We start from the raw sequence: 20,074 nt of genomic DNA on the forward strand, positions 1-20,074 counted from the left end.
TCACCTTGTTATTCCTGGGGTAGAACCAACACTACATGCTTTCTTTCTCTTCAGACTGTTGATAATACTACTCTTACCAACATTAGGCAGACCTAGAAATATTAAAAAGTTTCATCTCATACATTGTTAAAGATCATTTTGGTTTTTATAGATAACTCTCATTTAAAAACAGGTATATTATATGGGTTATATTCAAGCTTATGAATTTCATAAGTATGGATAATTAGACTGCTGTTTGCAAGATGCCACAGGTATACATGAATAAAACAAATTCTAAATTCACACATCTACTACTGCTGAAATTATATCACACTCAAAATTAGCCTAATCCTACGGTTATAACTGCAAAAGAGAAAAACTGAATAAATTAAAATGAAGACAGTATAGTACCAGACCTTATAGTATAGTATCCAGAAAGCTTGGGAGCAAAGACTTTTTGGACTTATGGAATTTCTAGATTTTGGGTCCTTATTATAAGAAATTAGAACGTGTAATACAGGAACTCCCCGACTTACGTAAGTCGGAATCTCCCCCCATGCTTGTGCAGCATTCGCAGCCATGCTCACTGAATTGATTGAATCAAAAAAGAAATGTCCGACGAACATGTAAATAGAATTATTTATTGTACTTATTCAATTTTTTATCTCATGCGCAGAAAAAATTACAAAAGCATAAATTTAAAAAAGAGAGAGGAGATGGGCACAACGTCAGTAAGTTTTACCTCTTGAGCATCATTGCCAGAACTGATGTCTTCAACTGATAAGTACATCACTAACGGAGGTTGGGGGCTGTGGAGATTTAGAAGGGGTCAGCTGTTCAACCTTAAGAAAGAACATATTAATAGATAACTGGAAGGGGGCTCTTTTTTCTTTTCATCGTAGATTTATTTGTAGCAAGCAAGCATATCATTCACCTGTTTGTTTGTTTGTTATTTGGTTTTTAGGAGCATTAGCAACTAAGGCCATATATTGCTCCAGGATATGCAGTGGTCATTCCTTGACCTTTCTGCATCCTCCGTATTTGGTGGTCACGGGCTTGAACCCCGATCTAATCAAGAAGCGTGTGTTACGCACTGCTGCTCCTGCCCACCTGGCTATGGAGGCATCTATCATTCACCTCTCTGTTAACTTTTAAGAATCATTCGCTGTCAAGATCCATCTTCTAAAAACCTCACCATTGCCGATGCAATTTCACAAAATGCCACTGCCATCTCTCTCTGGTGATGAAGCTTCCCGGCTGCTTATTTGGTTCATCTTGAGCTTCATCAGTATTTTCTTCTTTTATTATCATTGCCTGCAAGTCAAGAAGTTCTTCATTAGATAATTCCTTCTCTTCTTCCTCTATTAACTCCTCCATGTCTTTGGCATCAACCTCCAACTGAAGTAGCTCTGCAACCTTTACAATCTTATCTGTAACCTCTTCATACTTGTATGATTCGTCTTTTTCAAATCCTTCGAAACCTTTTACGTTATTAGTGGAGAAATTAGAAAATTAGAAGACAGAGAGCCACCTACCATTACCCTCAGTGAGCGATCAGAGAGAAAACTGGATAACCAATTACAAAAAACAGTTGACAAACCATAAGATGGAAGCTTGTTTAGAAGACCTTTATGCCAAACATGATCAAAAGCCTTTGAGATGTCAAGAGCAACTGCTTGGGTTTCACCAAACTTTTTCATTGAATTAGTCCATAAATGGGTAACATAAGCCAGAATATCACCAGTGGATCGACACTGATGGAATCCATACTGGCGATCGTTGATCAGACGGAAGGTTTCTAGATAGTTTAAGAGTTGGCAGTCAATTGATTTCTCCATTACTTTAGAAAGAGTAGAAGTAATTGCAATGGGATGATAATTGGATGGGAGGGATTTGTCACCCTTTTTAGGAACTGGCTGGATATGAACAAATTTCCAAACAGAAGGAAAAACACCTTTGGAAGAAGAAAGTGAAAAAAAGCTGCAAAGAACAGGAGTAAGTTCAGGAGCACAGGTTTTTAGAACAAGTGGAGAAATACCATCGGGACCTGGAGCGTTCTTAACATCAAGATTCGTCAAAATCCTTCTGACATCCTTTTGATGGAAGACCACAGGAGCATTGAATGGAGCATGTTGGGAATGGTTTTACCAAGATCATTAATACACGAGTTGGAGGGAAAATGGGATGCTAGCAAGTCAGCTTTATCCTTGGCTGAAATGACAACAGAACCATCTGGTTTGAACAGAGGTGGGAGCAGAGATGGGCAAAAGTTGCGGCCAATAGCTTTGGTAAGAGACCAGAATGCTCAGCTACCATTAGGGCAGGAAGCAAGTTTTCATTGGTGCCATTGCATCTCATCATATCATGTATTGGTATCCCCTACATAAACTGGAACAATTTATCTCTATGAGATATTGAGATTCCTTGTGGACATGGAATGTAATATACAACTAGATTTATTTTGGACTAAAGGCAGGGAATTAAGATATATTTTTTTTGAAAACCCTAAACATGAAAAGTACAAGAACCTATAGTACTTAATACCATGCATGAATTGAAGGTTGGGAAGACAGAAAGTGGAGAGATTTTGCAAGAGATGTATTATTAATTAACCTGTCTGCCCTCTTGAATGGAGTCTAGAAGCCTCAGAGAGGTTTTGGGAACACCACCACCACATATGTGGAAACAATATTCCAAGGGAAGATTTGAGATATGCACAGAGTAAGTAGTTGTTTAGAAGAAAAGTAACACAGAGAGCAAAAGAGAAGTTTTTTAGATGTAGAGGAAGCAATATTTGTGATATACTTATGCCAAGAGAGATTAGAAGTCAGGGTAATCCCTAATAGAGGATGATATGTGATCTTGTTCAGAAATCTGAGTGTTATCGAAGATAAGCATAGGAGCAGAAGAATCCTTTTTCGTGAGACTGAGTTTTAGAAGGATTGAAATTAACTAAGTTATCTTTGCCACATTGGAGAATTACCTGGAAATCGGCATTTAAGGAAATGGTGATAGATATTTGAGAAGTTGAAGCTGTTAATGCAGGGCAAGGTTTCTCAAACTGGAAGGTGGAATGCAATGTATTATCATCAGCAAAACTATGGATAGGATTTCCAGTCAGTGGAAGAAGTTACTGATATACAAGAGGAAAAGAGTGTGAGAAAGAACTGAACCTTGTGAACACCAGCATTACTGGAGAAGTGAGAAGACAGAGAGCCATCGCCCACAGAGAGTGGTCATAGAGAAAACTGGATACCCAATTGCAAAAAACAGTCGACAATCCATAAAATGCAAGTTTGTTAAGAAGACCTTTAAACCAAACATGATGAAAAGCCTTAGAAATGTCAAGAGCAATGAACTGAGTTTTACAAGACATTTCCATTGAATTTGCCCATAGATGGGTAACATATGCCAAAATATCACCAGTGGATTGACAATGATAGAATTCAACATCATTCAGAATGCAAATTCAAAATGAGAGAATTCAACAATGATAGAATTCAACTTGGTAAAATATGATGCCAGTAAGTTGACTAACTCTAGTAATAGAACCTGATGGTTCTTTGGCTAGAGTTAAGCAATAGAACATTCAGGTTTTAACAAATGTTGGAGTACAGAGGGGCAAAAGTTGTCCACCTGACAGCTTTGGCAAGAGAACAGAATGTTCAACCACTGTTTGGAAAAGAAGCAAGTTTTCTACTCTTAGCCTGTTCAAAACCTAGTTTAGACTGATTTTTGCTGTTGGCATGGAGATTTAATTTTGCAAGGGCTACTGTTGCAAGGTCTGGCCAAACTGTCGCGGTTTGGACTGATTAATAACTACTTTACAATTGGTGTGAGTTTAAGTTTAGGCAGAAAGTGAACCTGAAGATTTTGATGCCAGTGAATTATAATATGCAATGTTCTTATCTTGAACATCCTTAGCACATTTGTTGAAAAAACCAAGGCTTAGAAAAAGGATGAGATTTTAAGGATAATGTTTAGATAAAGGACAAGGTTTTGGCCAGTGATGCATTCCCTCATCTTCAGTTTGCTGGATGAGAAACCCAAGTTTCTGGAAGGGAAACAATACTACCCTTGCCTGAGACCAACTAAATCAGCCACATTGTGAAAAAGATCCATAAAAATTCCTCATGTCATTGATGGGATTCAAACCCAGGTCTTTTCCACCTGGTGTGGGGAGGATAGTGATTCATCTCATATTTGAAGCACTGTTATTGTGGAAGAATATGCTGTGGCACACAGAGAGAGGTGAGGAGGAGAAAGGTAACAGGTATGCGAACAGCAGTGCCAGTTGAGGGAATGCACCACCAGGCAAACTAACAACAATGTAGTTTAGTCAACAGAGCTCGCTTTTCTCCTGCTATCAATTTGTCAGGGTAATGCTCTGTTGTTTAATGGCTAGCTATACATTAATAAAATTTGAGTTGTAAGAAATGCATATGGCCATTGAAAGCATTACATGCTATAATTTATTTATTTGTTTAGTCACTTTTAATGTTTTAGAAATTTTAGCTATACATATGTTATAGTAAACAATATTTTAATTTCAGGCAGCTGTTTTAATATATTTTTACCTTATTTTTAATCTGGATATTAAAATATATGTTTAACCCTTCATTTGCTGTTTTAAATTTTATTAAAATTGAGCCACCTGGTCAGAGTAATAAAGAGGGGGGTATGGATCTCAGAGGAGTGGTTAATTTGAATTCACCTCATATTTCTGCAAACAAATAAGTGACAGATTAAAATTTATGACTGCTGTTACAATAAACCATTTGTTTCTACTTACCAACTACTCCAACTGTAATGGATGTTTTTAAATCTCCATTACGGCAATAATTGCCCAATAGTTTCATTAACATCTTTGCTCCTATGCACTGGCTTGTATGAAGCAGTTTTTCAGTAATTTTAACAGCTGAAAACTTGCTCTGACTCTGAAAGAATTTTGAATCATACAATTATCTGAAAGAATATAGAAATTATTTCAGATTCAAAAATTTATTTATTTATTACTAAATACATAAATAAATAGGCTTTCTAAAACATTTTAGTTTATTTATTTATTTATTTTCAATTTCAATTTATTTTGAATATGAGATGGCTCTTGAAGATAATTCTCATTTAACTGATGATTCTTTTCTATACCCAATTAAGGAATATACAAATCTTAATGTTAAGCTTGGTGCATTATTGGATGAAATTCAATCAATGAAGGCATGGTTACATGTCCTAGGGTGAAATAAAATTGGAGACTGATCAGTGACTCAGGTATCTGGAGACATTCCTGGTGATTCTTTCCCAATACGGACTCCTATAGAATCACTGCATGCACAATGGTCTAGTTCAAAAGCATTTATAGTCATACTGTCATGAGAATGAACTCAAAGTCACCACCAGATGCAGTTTATTTTAGAAGCAAGAGGGATGGGGTGATTAAGGTACTTTGGTTTTTAGATTAATTTTAATTTTAAACAAAAGCAATCATATAAAAGTACAACAAAACAATTTGGAGAACTAATTCTGATCTCATTTCAATCTTGGTCTATAATATAAATATAATATTTGTATGCACCCTCTTTTCCACTAATTTGCTAATCCCTACACTTTTTCAATAGACTATGTATATCAGTGACCTTGAGTTCATTCTTATGGCAGTAGGGCTATAGCTTTAAGGGGGATTAATAACACTTTTTGTAATAAGGAACCAGGAATGTCTGCAAAGAGCTAAATTTGGAGTAAAGAGAATATTATTATTTATGTGTGAGGTAATGACATTAAGTGCACAAAAACAGACAACCTACTAGATAATTATAAGGGAATGCTGAAAAAATGCCATGAGTTAGGTCACAATGAAAGGGTTGTTGGACGCATATATCAACATACAGTCCTTCCTGAAAGACTGTATGCTTTCAGCTGGAAGCATATCAACATACAATCCTTCCTGAAGGACTGTATACTGAAAGCCCTATGGATTAACTGAAGTTCGGAAACTCTGTAAGGCTTTTGGAGAAAAATTCATTAGCATGGCTGGCCCAGTAGATGGAAGGAATCTATTTTGTATAAATAGGAATAGATTTGGACAAAGGTGGTGCAAGGGTATTTGTCAATATCACTGAAGAAACCTTAAGAGTTGAGGGAAACTGCTGCTAATGCAGATACAGATTTTTTGCAATGATATTGTTCCAAGTAACACTCATCTCTCAATGAGTGTTACTTTGACTAATGGCTTCTTTGCTTTTGTTACTTTGGCTTCTGTGGTCTTCTTGTTTACGACTACAAAAGCCAAAGTATTCTAATACCAGAAAAGATGTGCTGAGGACAGCAATGTTTTAAATGAACAGAAAGCTAATGCAAGGGCAACGAACATAAATAACTTTAAGGGAATGAATTGTGCCTAGAGCATTGTCAGGAATGTTGTTAATAAAATGAGTAAGTTTGAACTCCTGGTGAGGAAAACTAATGCTGACATAACGGCTTAATAGAAAGCTAGCATCACTGAGAAACAGGAGCAATGAGTTTTGCTACAACATGTATGGTGTATTTAGGAAGGATAGATAAGATATGGGGGGGTCATGTTATTTGTTAACAGTAGCTGGTGCATGAAGAGCATTCCCAAATACAGAACTAATGAATGCCATCATTCAGATGTGTAGTATGAGATAGCAGGGTGGAAAAAATCAGAAAGGGGATATGCTACAGACCAGAAGACTATGAAGAGTGCCTCCTCTATATGCATGTGAAGCGGGAAAGTAAATGTGAATATTTTACTATGGGAGAGGGGGATTTTTAAAATCAATTACATGATTTCTATCTATATCAACATGTTAGGGAAACACTAGGGGGCAAAGAATATTCTGGACCCATCACCCATGATCCCAACAGCAGGGAGTGACCACACAAGGGATGAGTATGATAAAAAAAAAAAAAAAAAAACCCGCAGCCATTATCAACCCACTGCAGGATGGAAGCCTCCTCAACAATTCATGCTGAAGGAAATAAACCATAATCTGCCATGCTGGTCCAGTGCTGGTTGGCAGATCCGACTGTATTTAGCAGTCAGGGGCTTGAACCCCGGTCTACTCAAAGAGCGTGTGCTATTGCACTCCCGCTCCTGACCACCCGGCTACGGAGGCCGTTGAGTATGATAAATCATTGGCTAATTGTGCAAAAACTGTAAAAAAAAAAAAAGGAGTTTTACATATATGTAAATAAAAAAAAAAAAAAAAACAGAAGATCAGATTGAGCACTGAAAATCCAACTGATGTACATGAACTGAATGGTTATTTTGCAGTGATCGCTACAGACGCAAGTGAACTCAAGCAATATAAAATCAGAAATATGTAAATTATGGAAAAATGTTTGAGTCCAGAGGTAAATAAGGAGCTTTTTCATATACCTAGTTATTTTAAAGAAAGTGCCAAAGGAATGCATTAAACCATTAAGGTTAATTGTGAGGGCTTCATTGGACTAGGTGCTAATGTATCGCCAATTCATAAGGGTGATTCAAAGAATGAGTGGATAACTACAAACAGCTTGATAAGAAAAATCATGAAGACAATGATTATGAATGCAATCCAGTGTCATGATTAGGAATGATTTTGTCAAGGGTCATCACAACAGGAATGATTTTGTCAAGCTATCCAATAGCAGCATATTAGAGGAAAAAAAAGAAACTCAGCATGGCTGTGTAAAGGAAATTTGTTTAACTAATCTGATAAACTATTATGACAGTGTGAATCAGAGAAATAACTTTAAAATTGTCATTTAGGCTAACTCAAATGCTTTGCTAAAGCATTTCAATTAGTTCCACACAAGAGATTTTGCCACACAAGCTGGAACACATGCAAGATCTTTCGATGAATTACAAGAGTGGTCCAATTGTCAATTGGACCACTTTTCTGGGATTGACAATTGGACCACTCCTGTTTCTAGTTTTCTTAAATGATGATGATGATAAAGGAATGTGTGCACTGTGTTCAAATTTGCAGGTAATGTGAAGACTGGGTGAGTGGTTAATGATTGGCATCAAGGAGTTCTGCTTCAGGATGGGTTGCACAGGCATCAGTGATGGTCAGATAAGTGACAACTATATTTAATGCTGAAAAATGCAAGATTTTGAGCTTGAGAAACTAATAACCCAAGATAATTTATAAACTTGGCAGGGTTGAATTAAAAACAGCAAGGGCATTTTTGTATTTTTTTCAAAAAGACTGCAAATATACTTTTTCAGAAAACCTGGAGGGTAAAGGAACATTTTGGTAACATTTTAAAAACTAGCATAAAAATACATAAAAGTCAGTCCACATTTACAACAAGGAGAAAATCAGTGTTCTTTTTATCTTACTACTTGATCTCATATGTCATAAGATAAGTGGCATTTTGAGATTTACAACTAAATATGACTGCTTTAATCTTATAATAAATTTAGGTCTAAATATTTAACATGTATTTTTTTTTGGATAATAATTAATTCTCAAAAATTTGATAGAAAAGTTTGTACTTATATCGAACATGAATGGGATCCACTGTATTTATTCTATGAGATGTTATTATTTAATATTCGCAAAGAGAGAGAGATAAGGAAGTAAGGAGAGGCTATACGCATACCTTTTGTTTCAGTACGATTTAAGTAGTAAAGATAAAAATTCAATATATGCATTTTATCATCTTATTCTGTTTACATATGCTGTAGTTGCCAGTGCAGAAAAAGGCAATATCTACACTAACATCAAAGTCCAATTGTTGTCTGCACTTTGTTTATGGAAATTTTAGTCCCTTGTTGGGAAAAAAGATTAATTTCTCAATATGAATCATTAAAAGCCTTTACTGCTCACTGAGCACAATAAATATCTAACTCGATATTTATTAGCATTCTTACTTGCCACAATGGAATATTAAATTTGTTTTGTTCCCCCCCCCCCCCAAAAAAACCTAGATGGAAGGGTTATTTGTTTCTTTTTAAAAGTAATAAATATGAAATACATGACTGAAACACAATTTACCAAGGTCATTAAACTTTCTTTAGGTAAACACAGTTGTTAAACCATTATCAATTCTACTTTATATTTCAGTCTTGCAGGGGAGATGCAGGAAGGGGAGAGTTAAAAAAAATAAATAAATACTAAACATAATATAATAATAAAAAACACACACATACCAGGTGAGCTCTCTGGCTCTGAGTCGAAGCTTTGAATGCTATAGCTGGAAACTCATTTCGAAGATATTTCAACCATTTTAATAAATTTTCCCGGGGCACCAAATCTGCATGCAAAACAGTTTATCAGATAATGTAAGCACAGACTAATTTTCTGACTCAGTAATAGAGTTTAAAATTATGATAGAAATTATACACTATGAATTAAATAAAATCCACCTTACCAATTTTATTAAGTACAAGTACTAAATGTTTGTTTCCGCCAGAATTCAAAATTATCTTTTCTACTTGAGGACACCTTGTGCCTAAAGGATCACGGGCATCAATAATCTCTAGCACCACATCTGCTGCTTCCACAACCTATGGGAAAATGCATTATCATTTATTTCCTTCAGATTTTAATTCTGCATTGCTGAATCAGGTTAATTTTTCCAAACAAATTTGAAACCTATAACTATTTAGCAACAAATAATATACATAGATGACAAAAATGAATCATAACTCAATAAAAAAAAAATTCTTTCAACATTTTATTTTCATTTGATCACATCACTGGTTATCATCTGAACCTGTACTGCACATATCAAAATCCCCATTTCAACAACAGAAGATTTTGCTATATGTGTTTGAAGGTAGAAGCTGATAATGGGCAATATCAGGTGTATTCCACCATACAAACAGCAAAATCTTCTGTGGATGTGGGGACTGAAGTGTGCAACACTGGTTTATAGGATGATAACCAATGATGTGATCATTTAGTGTTGCTGTACATAAGCCAGTTTTCATCACATATCAAAAAACCGCTACAAAGATGACTCCATCAGTGACAAGAAAATTGATAGTCTTTGGAGCTAATGTGAAAAGGATAGCCTCTAATTTTTTTAAATTCAATATTTGCAATTGTAATTTTTAAAACAAGCAACTACAACGGCCAATTCATAACTATAGAGAAATTTCAATGAATAACCAAAGTATAATCAGTACTGTGAAATTTGCTTGAATCAACTGTTTTTTTTTTTCTCTCTCTTTTCAATTTCACCTGCATTTTGTTTTCATTGCCAAACTTGTAATGCTCAGTTTCACATTTTTTCCAGTCAATGCAAATGTAAAAAAATGGTTTAATTGCTCACACTGATTCTTTCTGCAACTATCTGTCATATGGCTTGATTCAGACTTTAGACTCCCAGGCTTGCTACCTGGGAGTCTAAAGTAAAATACTACAGTTGAAATGTTTAAAATCTGTTTAATAATCGTGTCTGCTTCAAGAACGCAAAAAACTCAGCTAAATTTGAATTGTCTCCAATCAGATGAGATAATGTTAAAGGTTCTTGCAGATGTGAAAATTATGTTTTGAGCATTAATGTAATAGTTACAATTTAGTAGGATATGCTTCGCCGTAAGTGCTGTCTGACAATATGTACAAATAGGCGGATCTTCCCCCGTGAGCAGATAAATATGGGTTAGATGCATGTGCCCAATGTGCATCCTAGACAGAATCACCTCCTCTTGCCTATTTGATCTCAAGCTTGATGCCCATAACTGAGGTTCCCGTTTGAATTGCAGCAGCTTATTACCGCCCTGAGCCTGCCAGATCTGCAACCATTGTTCTTCACAGATGTTTTTTATAACTGATTTGTAGTCTGTATGGCACTTGGTAGTTAGGAGAGCATGCAGTGGTCGGATGTTTAGTGGCTAGTTCTGCGTGTTCATTTCCTTTGATGCTTACATGACCTGGTATCCAACAGAAAGTAACTGATTGGTTGGCAGCATATAACACAATTATCTGTGATCGGATTTGCTTCAAGACAGGGTGGATTGGTTTGGATTAATTTTTTAATGCTGTTATTGCACTCAAAGAATAGATCATTGTTTGCTTACAAGACAGATCAGTTACGTGATATAGAGCTATCTTTATAGCAAAAAGTTCAGCAGTATAGACTGCATTCCTTCGGAAGGGACACAGAACTGGAAAAGATAGTGGAAACTGCCGCTGCACCTACTGTTATACTTGTTTTTGAGCCATCAGTATATATGTGAAAATACTGAGAATTTTTAGCTACATGAGCAGCATGGAGTTTCCTGATGGTGGGATCTGCTGCCTGTTTTTTCCCCCCATTGTTGGAAAGAGAGATCACGGACCGGTATATAACTAGACCATGGAGGTTCATAAGTGTATGTGTCGTGAAAGATATTATCTATATATAAGTTCCAGCATTCTATTAACTGTAGTAGCCTTATTCCAATGGGCTTGTTTTCATTAGGTTTGTTGTGATAAAAGGTGGTCCACTGGGGCTCAAATAAGTATGGCCAGGTAGGATGAAAGGGAAGACTCCTTATTTTTGCTGCATAGTTCAGTAGCAACATTTTCCTCCGAAGATGGAGTGGGGGTTCGTGCGCCTCTATATATAGACTATGTACAGGGGATGTTCTGAATGCTCCTAAAGCAATCCTTAGAGCACTGTGATGGATAGTGTCTAGCCAAAGTAGTGCACTTTTCCTTGCCGAGTCATAGATTGGAGCTCCGTAATCCAAGCGAGATCTAATTAGAACCCAGTATAATCAAAGCAGAGTGTATCGGTCAGCACCCCACGTGGATGAAGGTAGTACTCTGAGTATATTCAATTTTTTTATGCAAATGGTTCTCAGATATGTGATGTGCTGTATGAAGTTTAATTTATTGTCCAGGATTAGACCAAGAAATCTGATACTATTGGAAAGAGGTATAATAAAATTTTTAAGTTTTAATCTTACGCTTTTTACAGAAATTAATAGTTTGATTTTTGCACTGATAAGCGGTAGCCATTGCGAGACATCCACAGCTCTATTTTGTTAATTAAGATCTGAAGCTGTCTCTCAATAGAATTCATATTTTTTCCTTGGCACGATGTTGTTGTTGTTGCTTGGGTTTTATTGGCACATTAGCGACTAAGGCTATAATGTGCCAAAACCTGGTCATAAAAAGTAAAATTTTCAGTGGCCTAATGATTTAAGTCACTAAGTCAAGGTATAAAAACAAGTATAAACTAAAAGACAAATATCAGTAAACAAGTAACAATAACAAGATAGAGTTTTTAAATATAAGTGAAAAGTAGATTTCAAAAAGCTAAAAATAGCAGACACATGGTCATTGTCGGATAAAATCTGACGGAGTGTATATGGCTCAGTCAGATGGTTAAAAGCGGTAAAACGGATATTGCTAAAATCTGGACAGTCAACTAAAATGTGTCTAATTGGTAAAATTGTGCCACAGAACTCACACATAGGAGGGTCATCAGCCCTCAGCAAAAATGAATGTGTCAAATGACTATGTCCTATGCTGGGTCTGGGCAAGAACAACTTCCTCCTTACGATTCCTGCGCAGACTAGACTGCCACGGTTCAATTACAGGCTTTATACAATATAATTTATTCGTAGTCTGTCTATTCCACGAATCTTACCATTGAGAGGTGTATCTTCCTGTGTATTATTTGCCTGTAGTCTGTATAGGGGACTGACAGGCAGCGCCCTTGGCAAGAGATAATTAGGTCATCTGCATAGTGATATACTTCAACTGTTCTTGAAATATCATGGATGATGTTGTTTATTTTAATTAGAAATAGAGTAGGACTCAAAATAGATCCTTAAGGAACGCCTTCCTCCTGTATATGGATTTTAGAAAGAACATCTTGATAACGAACCTGAAAGGTTCTGCACTGGAGAAAGCTTTGAATAAACAAGGGAAGCCTGCCTCGCAGTCCAAAGGTGTGAAGATCCCGTAGAATACCGAAACACCATGTTGTATCAAAGGCCTTTTCTAAGTCCAAACTTACCATAACTAGGCGGTTATTTCTGACAAAAGCATTTCTGATGTTTGATTCTGCTTTAGTCATCATATCAAAAGCAGATCTGTTTTGCTGAAAGCCACACTGATTTTTATGCAGAATGTTGCGTGACTCTAAAAACCAGGTGAGACGTTTGAGAACCAATTTTTCCAGTGTTTTTCCTAAACAACTAGTTAAGGAAACTGGACGATAGCTAACCGGATTAGCATAATATAAAATATACCGTCCAGGCCAGCCACGCTATTGGGCGTCTGTTAAGAACTTCCTTTAACTCGGATATTATAAAAGGTTCATTATACGGAAGATAGAGACCAGTGTTGAAATTTACCTTGCGTTTGTCTGCTGCCTCTAATTTTCTGGAATGGAACATCATATGAATGTGCTGCTGAAATTTTAGCAAAAGCTTCAGCGAAAGCATTTGCTATGTCTTTGGGCGAAGACAGTTCCTGTCCATTACAGATCAATATAGGAGAGGATGACAATGGATATTTGTCATTTAGATGTTGGATTTTCCTCCAAATTAATCTAGTATTGGTGTTTTTTGTAATAGTGGATGCAAACTGTATCCAAGAATCTTGTTTGGCCTTTCTTCTTATTTGCCTTGCTTTAGCATTCAGTTTCTTATAGTTTATAAGATTAATAGTAGTGGGACGCTTGCAGAAAATATTCCAAGCTTTATTCTTTGCCTTTTTTACTCTATTACATTCTTCATTCCACCAGCAATTTTTGCACCTGCGTGGATGAGTAGACGACTGAGGAATAACTTTATCAGCTGCTGCTAGTATTTGTTTTGTGATATGGTCAGTAGCTTCATCTATTGATTGATTCTGTATGTAGTGTTTATCTAAAGTGGTACTTAAGGAGACTGTTATCCGGTTTGCCTTTGAGAATTTCCACCTTCTACAAATTTCCAGATAGTTAGAGATAGTTTGAAATTTGCAAGTAATTGGGAGATGATCACTATTATGTGAATGTTCCAATACTGCCCAATGTATACTTGGGTACAGAGCAGGGGAGCAGATAGATAGATCTATGGCAGAAGTATTTCCTGTGGGAAAATGCACATGAATATGTGCACCTATGTTCAGCAGAGTTAGATTGTGTGTGTCCAGTAATGTTTCTATTAGCTGCCCTCTTTTATCCATATGAAGACTTCCCCACAAAGGGTGGTGTCCGTTAAAGTCACCCATCACACAAATAGGAGGCGGTATCTGGGCAAGGAGATCATCAAATTCTCTGAGTATAAATGTTTGGTTAGGTGGAAGATAAATAGAAACAAGTGATAAAATTATTCCAAGTTCTATGCATACAGCAACAACTTCTAAATTAGTTTGCAAGGGAATTTGACTAGATGGAGTATTAACGGATACTAAAATCGCTACATCTCCATGCAGTGCAGTTGCTGCATTCCTGTCATGTCTGTACAAAATATATTTTTTTATAGAGGGTGTCACTTGTGGAGTTAAAAAAGTTTCCTGTAAGCAAATACCTGTAGGATTAAGATCTCGTATTAGGTTATAGAGCTCATCTATATTTGTACGTAGTCCTCGACAATTCCACTGTAAAATGCACTGCATTATTTACTCTTAGTGGTAGGGTAATCTGGTTGCTTTTTAGAGGCAGTAGCCTTATGGCAATCTTTTTTTGGAAAGTTAGGACGTCAAGTGTCCATATCTTCTTCAACATAAATTTCTAATATAGGTTCTTCTTGTGTTGTGTCATCTATGTCCATTACTGCAGTATTTGTTTGTTTCTTAGCAGAGGATTCAGTTTTTCCCCACCCTGGTCTCACTTTGGGACTTGATGCCACTAGTAGAGGGGATGGAAATGGGAGTATTACATGTTTGATCTTTGTTTTGCTTAACAGACAGACAGCTGAGGAACTGAAAGCACAGCTCTAGCCCATTCAGCAAGCGATTTGTCAGGTGGAATTGAGTCATTAGTTTGAGTTGCAACTGAGCGGAATTTCTTTATAACATCATTAGTATATGTTTGTGCTGGATTATCTTTCACTATTTGTCGTCTGGCCTCTTGATAAGTCACCTTATGTTCGACTTTATACTTCTGAATTGTTTTTTCAAGTTTCCATAAATCGCAGTTTTTCAAATATGCAGGATGATCCCCCTTGCAATTCGGGCAAACTGGAGATGCTGCAGTACAATCTGTTTGAGCGTGTTCTTGGGAACCACATTTTGGGCATACATTGTTTTCCTTGACATGTTGTCTGAGAGTGTCCAAATTTTTGGCACTTATAACAGCATATTGGATTTGGAATATAGGGGAGGATATGACAATTTAGATAACCGGCTTTAAAAGTATTTGGTAAGTTTGGCGTATGGAAAGTGAGTATTATACTACAGGTTGGAATGAGATTGCCATCCCTATGAGTAAGAATTCTTTTAGCTTGTACCTTTTGATCTTTCATTTCTTGCACAAGCTCCTCTTCTGTTACATTCAATAAATCCCATTCAGAGATAACACCTTTGGAACTATTTAGGATTGTGTGGGGTGAGATTTTAACAGGAATTCCCCCAAAGGTTGTAAGCTTTAACAACAGTTCGGAATGTTTAGGCTGTGTCGTTTCAACTAGTAAATCCCCTGATTGTAACCTTTTGACCATTTTAGGTGATCCGGCAGCATTTTCTAGGAATCTCTGTATCATAAACGGAGTTTACTCACTGGTTGACTAGATAATGAATGGATTATAAGAAAAGTTGGATACTCTGTTTGATCACTGTCTTTTTTTAAGCACTTACTTTGCGCATTACCTTGATCAGAATTGCACCGATCTTTGGTATTCGATTGGTGGCTCTAATGCTGGTTAGTTTTCTTTATCCATGTCGGCTCCTTTTCACCCTGGAGGATTAGCTTTTCCACCCAGGTTACCAGCCCCACCACGGGGAGACAGGAGCAGTGCTGCTTGTGGCCAAGTGTAGGAATTAATACAGTTAGTAAACTAAGAAAAAGGTGCTTTCCTTTTTCTGGCTCTCTTTACATACTTTTAAGAAGTAGAGCTAATTAACAAAAGGACTTATAAAACGAAGTAAAACAAGAAAAAACTCGGTCGCTCTAGAAAAACCACTCTATGAAGTCGCAGATTGCTTGGCCTCAAGATTCGCTTGCCACCCGGGGCCAGGCTTGAAGTGGTGAAACCCATGTCATGTGTCCAGAGGAAAAGCTCCAGCAATCCTCACATCTCTTCCAGAATGTGGTAAGATTGATGTCTTTTAAGGTGGCAATACAATCATGGCAAGATCCAATCTTCCTTACATTTTGAGGATACAGCGCTAAAATGTTCGCAGACTGGCAACTAAATAGTCCACCAAACAAAACCTATTGGTAACTCCCTAGGAGGCATTCAGATTAGCTAGCGCGTAATCCTGCTGCCTTTACTTTGGCAGATAGTGAATGCAGGGAGTCTGAGTAGTGTGTATGTGAGGGGGCATTGTTGAGGCAACATTATGTCAAGAGCTGGATATATTCTTGCTGTGCATACGCCATATCCAAAAGTTTTTTTTAAGTTATACATGTCCTCCCCACCATGAATAGTGAAACTAATAGAACAAACTCATCTGCAAAAAGATCTAAACCTCCCAAACACTTCCCCTCATTCATCTCACAAATATACGTGGTCTCAGTTCCAATCTCAATCACATCCATTTCCACTTATAGTCTGCCCAAGTCCCACTTACTTTTTCTCAAAGAATCCCAGTCATCTGTCAATTCAACCATTGCTCATTTCAGTTGTCCTAATTATTCTCTGTACCATTTCTTTTGGCTAAAGAGTGGTCCCTGTGCATATGTCCATTCTGATATTCCCTGTCAGAGACCGTAATTTGGAATCTCCTCATTTCCACCCCATTCTGTCAAGCTCATCTATTGCCTCTATTGTTCTTCCAACCCACTAATCATTTCAAACTCTTTGACCTCCTTTCTTTGAAACTTGACTTTCTCCGGTCCAACTTTCGTACAGCAAAGTCATTTTCCTTGGTGATTTTAATGTTCACAACTCCAGCTGGCTTCCATTTTCTAGTCACACAGACCCAACCGTTCAAGAAGCTGAGGCATTTGTAATTACTAATAATGTTGCAAAGATTGCTCATTTACCTACCAGAATATCTGACCATCCTAAACCGCACAGCCAACAGTCCTGACCTTTTTTTCACAAACACCCTTTCAAGTACACAGTCAATGTGAGTGTGTGTCCTCTGGACTCCTCAGATCACAACTTAACAATGGTGTCATCTCCAATGAAACCTTTCTCTTGTGGCCTTTTTCAGCCTTGTGTGTTGTTTCACATTACAAGAATGCAAACATAACTGGGAGATTTCTATTCTTCATTTCCTTGATTGGATTACTGTTTTAAATCTTCTGATTCAATGTTTACCTAAGTCATATCAGTAAAATTATTCTTATAGGGATGAAATCCTTTATTTTACACTTCACTTTAAAATCTCGTCCTTTATCTAAACCTTGGTTTTCCAATAAATTGGCCAAGACTGTTCATGATAAGAACATTGCATACTGAAACTAGATTGCAACCAAATCTCCAGGTTCATTTTCTGTCATATCAAAGCTCACACCAATTATAAAGCAGTTATTACAGTCTAAGAATAGAAAACTTGCTTCTTGTCCAAATGGTAGTTGAGCATTTGGGTCTCTTGCCAAAGTTATTGGCTGCAACTTTGGCCCATCTGTACTCCCACCTCTGTTAAAACCTAATGATTCTATAGCAACCTACACAGGCATTTGGAGGGAATGGTGTGATTTTTTTTTTTTTTTTTTTGGCTGATGCTGCATAAGCTCCTACACTTGCTTTCTTGCATCATGTGCCACTACTACTACTACTACCTCAGCTAAAGATAAAGCTGACCTGTTTTCATTCTACTTTATTTCTAACTCCTGTATTTGGCCATCTTGGTAAACCACATCCTACTATTCCCAGTATACACCACTCCATGCCTCCTATGGTCTTGCGTAAAAAGGATGTTAGAAGAATTCTGAACAATCTTGATACCAAGAAAGCTGATGATATTTCTCCAATTGTTTTCAAATACCCGTACTCCTAAGCTTATTCCTGTTCTGCATCACCTCTTTATACTTTCTTATTCCACTGGTGTTTTTCCTTCTGCTTAGAAATTGAGCTCATATCGAGCCAATTCCTAAAAAGGGTGACAAATCCCTCCCATCCAATTATTATCCCATTGCACTTATTTCTATTCATAGACTCCATTCAAAAGAAGGCAGTTAGGTTAATTAATGGCCCATCTCCAATAAAGTCTCTCTGAAAATGCCACAACCAGTCAACATCCTTTTACTGTCTAACTTCAAACTCACAGAACCAACTTTTCTTCATCATCTATTTTTATTTGTATGAACATGTCAGGACAAGTACTAGACAAAAGAATATTCTAGACCTCATCATCACCCATGAACAAGACGACATAAGAGGGCTGACAGTACAAGAACTAGTAGCAGGAAGTGATCACAAAGTTCTAGTGGACGATGAAGAGAGGTAGCAGTAGTTAAAGGCAAAGGAATAGGCTATAATTTCAGAAAAAAAAATTACGATGCCTCAAGGTGTGCTACATGACCTATTAACTGGGTAGACATTGCACAGAGAGCGAATACAATTGAATTATGGCATGCCATTAAAACATTAATCACAGAAGCCTTGAATGCATATATAGCATTAAAAAAAATACTCCACAAGGAGGATTCCAAGTTGGATGAATAATGAAGTTGCCAGATTACTTGAGCAGAAAAAGATGGCATGGAAACGTTACAGAACAATAAAAAGTACTGAAGCCAAAGTGATCCGTAATAGTGCCACAGAAAAGGTTAGGCAAGCAAAGGCAGATTATGAGAAATCGCTGGCAAAGAGTGGAGACAAGGAATTCTTCACATATATAAATGCAAAGAAGAGAAGGACAAATCAGTTCAGACCTTTATGTAATGGACGTGGGAGAGTATTAAATACACCAGCTGATGTTGCAGATGAACTCAACAGTTACTTTGCATCAATATTTACAGATGGAAAACCCTTTCTGTCAATGAGAAATTATGGGAGTGAAGTTGAAAAATATGTAATTAATCATACTGAAATTTCACATGATTATTTAATGAAAAAACTTTGAGCCTACAGGCCAGTAAAGTTCCAGGAGTTAGTATTAGCCACATGGTGCAAAGAAGTCTATGGCTTATGCTGCACCAGGAAAAAAAAAAAAAAACCCCAATAATAATAAGAAAATTTTTAAAAATAAATAATAATAATTATTAATTATAATTATTTTTTAATCTATAATGGCAGCTATGCTTTAATCCAGCAAAGTGCAAGGTATTACACCTGGGGAACAGTAACTCCAAAATATCTTATACACTTGGTGGAGCTGAACTAAAGCCAGTAGTGGAGGAAAGGAACTTCGGTGTTATGATACGGTCAGACATGAAGTTCTCAAAACATTGTAGATAGGTTGAAAGGAAGGCACACGGTGTCCTAACAATGATTTATTGAACGTATGCTAGTACAGATAAGGACATCACAATCCCATGATATAAGCCTATCGTTAGACTACATTCGAAATACTGTGTTCAAGTATGGAGACCGCACCTAAAGAAAGATAGAGCTTCTTGAAAGAGTCCAAAGACAGGTAACTCGCCTGGTGAGACTGGCAAAAGGGAGTCCATATGAGGAAAGACTTCGAATATATAGGTTGCAGAGCTTGGAAAATAGGCACTTTAGAGGAGACTTCACTGAGTTGTTTAAGACTCTGAGAGGCATAAGTAAAATGAATGAGGACAAAATTTTCACGGTTATAAATGATTATAGAACTAGGTGCCATAAATTCAAGTTATGGAGGGAGATGTTCAGACTGGGTTGGAGGAAGTTTTATTTTAGCCAGCAAGTTATAAATTACTGGAATAAGTTACCTACACGGGTGGTGGAGGCTGACAGTTTGAGGAAATTCCATGTGGCTAATACTATTCCTACAACTTCTGTTTTTTGGAGCCTCCCTTAAAACCGATTTCCTGAAAATTACGATCTACAGAAAACAAGTCTAATGCTATAGGTTCTAATTTCAGTTGTTTTCATTGCCATACTTGTATATGCAAACTA

The 20,074-nt window shown here is 36.8% G+C and overlaps 1 protein-coding gene across 2 annotated transcripts in view; it reads right to left on the reverse strand.

Annotated features, from left to right (window-relative positions):
- Ns1 (Nucleostemin 1) overlaps positions 1 to 20,074 on the reverse strand; it is an 80,345-nt gene that overhangs the window by 25,692 nt on the left and 34,579 nt on the right. For both annotated transcript variants that reach the window (XM_090369111.1, XM_090369110.1), the window contains exons 6-9: positions 9,361 to 9,496; positions 9,140 to 9,243; positions 4,772 to 4,916; positions 5 to 92 (exon numbers count right to left, since the gene is read on the reverse strand). In XM_090369111.1, the coding sequence (XP_090225237.1) occupies positions 5 to 92; positions 4,772 to 4,916; positions 9,140 to 9,243; positions 9,361 to 9,496 (473 nt within the window). The remainder of the gene's footprint in view (positions 1 to 4; positions 93 to 4,771; positions 4,917 to 9,139; positions 9,244 to 9,360; positions 9,497 to 20,074) is intronic.

Source organism: Mastigoproctus giganteus, chromosome 2 (assembly GCF_048544385.1).
Source record: "Mastigoproctus giganteus isolate SK-2022 chromosome 2, ASM4854438v1, whole genome shotgun sequence".
In the NCBI taxonomy this organism is placed as follows: domain Eukaryota; kingdom Metazoa; phylum Arthropoda; class Arachnida; order Uropygi; family Thelyphonidae; genus Mastigoproctus; species Mastigoproctus giganteus.